At 38.3% G+C, this 3,819-nt stretch overlaps 1 protein-coding gene across 1 annotated transcript in view; it reads left to right on the top strand.

The window, feature by feature from the left end:
* Window positions 1–3,819, top strand: part of LOC106882841 (pappalysin-1) — a 160,480-nt gene that overhangs the window by 67,885 nt on the left and 88,776 nt on the right. The window contains exon 3 of the mRNA XM_052969768.1: window positions 2,411–3,193. Coding sequence (XP_052825728.1) covers window positions 2,411–3,193 — 783 coding nt within the window. The remainder of the gene's footprint in view (window positions 1–2,410; window positions 3,194–3,819) is intronic.

Here is a 3,819-nt window from a genome sequence, read left to right as displayed (position 1 = left end):
ATATATATATATATATAGAGTTATTAATATTTCTAAGTCTCTCTAAAGGAGACTACGGCAGCGGTACTGGAAATTAATAGTTATCGCCAAGCCAACATGGCAGTCCCAAAATTAGGACGAAAGCTGCCGTGAATTAGCTCCAAGAAGCCATCGCCTCTAGCTAGCTATGTGACACACGAAACCTGTGTCCTTTATAACCTTCGAACAGAGGAGGTCAGCAGTGTCCCCCTGCTGGTTTGGCATCTGCAGACTAGTTTCAGGGTGTTGCCCCTTGTCAATGCAGAGCAGCCAAATATAGGTACACACACACACGAGCACAAACACACACACACATACGTACATATATTATATATATGTTTGTATATACACAGACACACATAAACACACGTGAGCAAACACACACACACAAACATTGTTTTTGCATGTGGTTTGCAAGGTTCTTGATTTGAATTCGTTAGTTGAGAAAATTTTCCCCTTGTCTTGGGATTGGTCATTACGTCAATAGTAATAACCCTGTTTCAATACCACTTCTTTATTGTTAGTCAGTTGGTTAAATATCTCCGCAACTAACTAATGGATAGTTTGTTTAATGTGTTGGTTAAACAATCAACCGGTTGTTTGATTGTGAAATTCCTTTCGTCGCTCTTCGCAACCTTTTCAATGTCTCACCTCTCCTTCCAAGGTCTGTTCCGATTCTGTCTGTGAATTGGTCTTGGACAATTCTCGGACAGAATCGGAACAGTCTCTAAAAGCGTTGCCAACAGCGAGGAAAGAACTTTAACTAGCAAACAACCAATTAATTGTAACCAGCATAGTGAACAAATGGCTAGATATTTAATCAACTGACAAACAATAAAGAAGTGATTCTGAACATTGCGTGTGTTATTACTCGCGTAATGACCCTCTCAAGACACAACAATATATATGTCTGTATGTGTGTTTTATACATAGATATATACACATACACAAAACAAGCTATTATAAAAGCAGTGGCCATAAAAAGAAAATTTATACGAGAAGTTTTAACAAGTACCGTATTAGTTTAATGCTTAAAAGGAAAAGAAAGCGTCTTAACATTTCGTGCATATGTCCTTCAGAAGAAAATATAGAAGCTAATTAAAGGAGAAGGGTGTAAAAGAAACACGATTGGAAGAAAAACAGGCGAGGAGTTTAGGGGACAGTTGGGAGTGTGTTTCTATAGAAAAGTTATGAAGAGTGGGGAAGCGCGGTGTGTGCGTATAGAAGCTTTTCCACGTAGTGAGAGGTCATACTAGGCATATCTGGTATTTTGGGGATATGTGTCTGTGCGTAGAGGTGTGCAAGCTTCGTAGTGTAGTAGAGTAGCCTGTGGGGGTAATTATTGTGTATGTGCAATCGTATTGTGAGAAAAGCGTGCGAGTGGGGAGGTGGCAGCAAGTAAAGAGGAAAAGGAGCTCAAGTAATATGTAGAGAAAGAGGTAGAATTGTGTAAATGTATTGATGCCTGGACATGTAGAAAGTAAAGCGTAAAACATTTAAGCGGAAAAAATAACAACAACAACAACAACAGCAGCAGCAGCAGCAACAAGAACAACAACAACAAGAACAACAACAACAACAACAACAACGACAACAACAACAACAACAACAACAACAACGAAACAGTGGACAAGCGATATGAGATTCAAATTCAGCGGAAGAGAAGCAAGACGAAATGGTGAAAAATTATTATTTACTACTAAACGATGAAGAACATAGCGTGTCATGTACATCGCATGCCGGAAGGGAGGTGGTGTCCAAAAGACCTCCTGTATGCGGAGCATGAGGTACAAGAGCATGAGGACGACTTCATCTTCGTTTCAAGGACATCTACAAGAGAGATATGAAGTCGCTTGATCTTGACGTCCTGAGATGAGAGGAGGTCGCAAATGAACGCCCAAGCCGGAGACAAATACTACGAAAGGCAATGAAGCGAGCGGAAGAAAAGCAGCAATTCGCCACCAAAGGAAAGCGCACTCGACGGAGGAAAAAACCAGTAGCGTCGGCAGAGTGCCCCTTCAAATGCAGGCGCTGTATGCATAACTACCACTCCTATGTGGGCCTCTACAGTTACAGCAGACGATGCATCACCATCAGCAGCTGACACGATTTCTTCAGACGCAGATCCATGACCTCTCGAGACTAACAGATACCTACTAATATATATATACATACACACACACTCACATACATAGGAGGTCATACTAACACATACACAAACTTCTAGTTCTTCAGCTTTAGTTTAGTTAGATTGTTAGAGTTTTACGGTTCATCCGTGACTTTATTATTTAAAATAAAATACTAGTGTTGATATATGAAACATATCTCTTGTTATGTATTTATGCATATTTATTTTCAATCTTAAGCAACAATTACCATTTTCTCATTGCAGATGCAAAGAAATCCTGCTTGGAGGAAAGGCATACACAAAAGACAAGCTTTACAGAGGATATATCGATCAAATATTAATATGGGACTTTGCCATAAAACACAGAGATGTAGCAAGAAATCTATACGACTTGACTATACACTTACAGAAAGACGAAGGACTTGTGTTTAAAGAGGATTTCAGCCACCTTCAGAAATGGAAAACTATTTTAAAAAAACAACCATCTCTCGTTTTCTCTGATATAGAAGAACAACGTTACTCAATTCAACTCGTGGCGCCACCGTGTGGAAAAACAGTTTGTGACAATCCGGATATAATTCGCAGTTACACTCGTCACAGTGAATTACGCCAGGAAAAAAGAATTCGATATCGAATTGTTAACGTAATGGATGATGTTGATGATCATAATCCTAAGGTGACTGATAACCAGGTGGTAAGACAGCATCGAGCCTTAATAGCTGCATTCAAACCTTACAATATAAGTTGGGAGTTAGAAGAAGTTAAAATACGGAATGCGAGTTTAAAACATAAGACTGTATTGTTAGATTGTCTTCCTAATGAAATAGGAGACAAACACTGTAATCTAGAATGCCAACATACTCAAACCGGAAATGATGGAGGTGATTGTGATATCGATGAAATACCATGTGATGCTGTTAATCTTGGAAACGGGAGATGTGACTTTGAATGCAACCGAGCTTATCATAATTGGGATCACGGTGACTGCTGTAAGAGTCCGTTTAAATCCCCAAACAGCACTTGTCTAGATCCCAATTCCCCTTACAGGTAAGACGTAAACTTTAATAATTTGTTACAAGCGGGACTATATGACAGGAACGGGATCACGGTCGTACTTCATCTTATATCAGCAACGGGCAAATCTCACTTTCATCTTCGACGGATAGTCTATCTATTTTATAGAATTATGATTAATTGTATTGTTCACTTGTGCAGAGATGTTAAAACTAATAAACAAAAACGCATTGGTGTTCAAAATTAGTTGAGAGGCAATTATAAACGTCTGCGACCCGAATAGATTTCAATTCCAAGATTACCTCTATTTGTATTCAATTAGGCTGACCATATACCTGAGCAATGAATTAATAACACACTATCCGCAAATCACGCATAGGAGATTAATGCTTAGTATCGAATATAGTATTGGATTATAATTCTTCCTAGTCTCTTTACTACTAAGGGAATTTTATGAAAATTCTGGATAGATTCCCAGGCCGTCTGCTACAGAGTCTCGTAAGACCAAAAAGTGTTTTAATATTTTTGTTCTTTTTTTTTTTACATTATACAGCTTAATACAATACGTCTGCATGTATCTTATCAGGAATAATTTCGTAATCAATTCTATTAATGTGTTTCTTACCCTGAAACTAGTCTATATATATATATATATATAT

This window comes from Octopus bimaculoides, chromosome 1 (genome assembly GCF_001194135.2).
Source record: "Octopus bimaculoides isolate UCB-OBI-ISO-001 chromosome 1, ASM119413v2, whole genome shotgun sequence".
Classification (NCBI taxonomy): domain Eukaryota; kingdom Metazoa; phylum Mollusca; class Cephalopoda; order Octopoda; family Octopodidae; genus Octopus; species Octopus bimaculoides.
The sequence above is the reverse complement of the archived record's forward strand: the minus strand, read 5'-3'. Positions and strand labels throughout refer to the sequence as shown.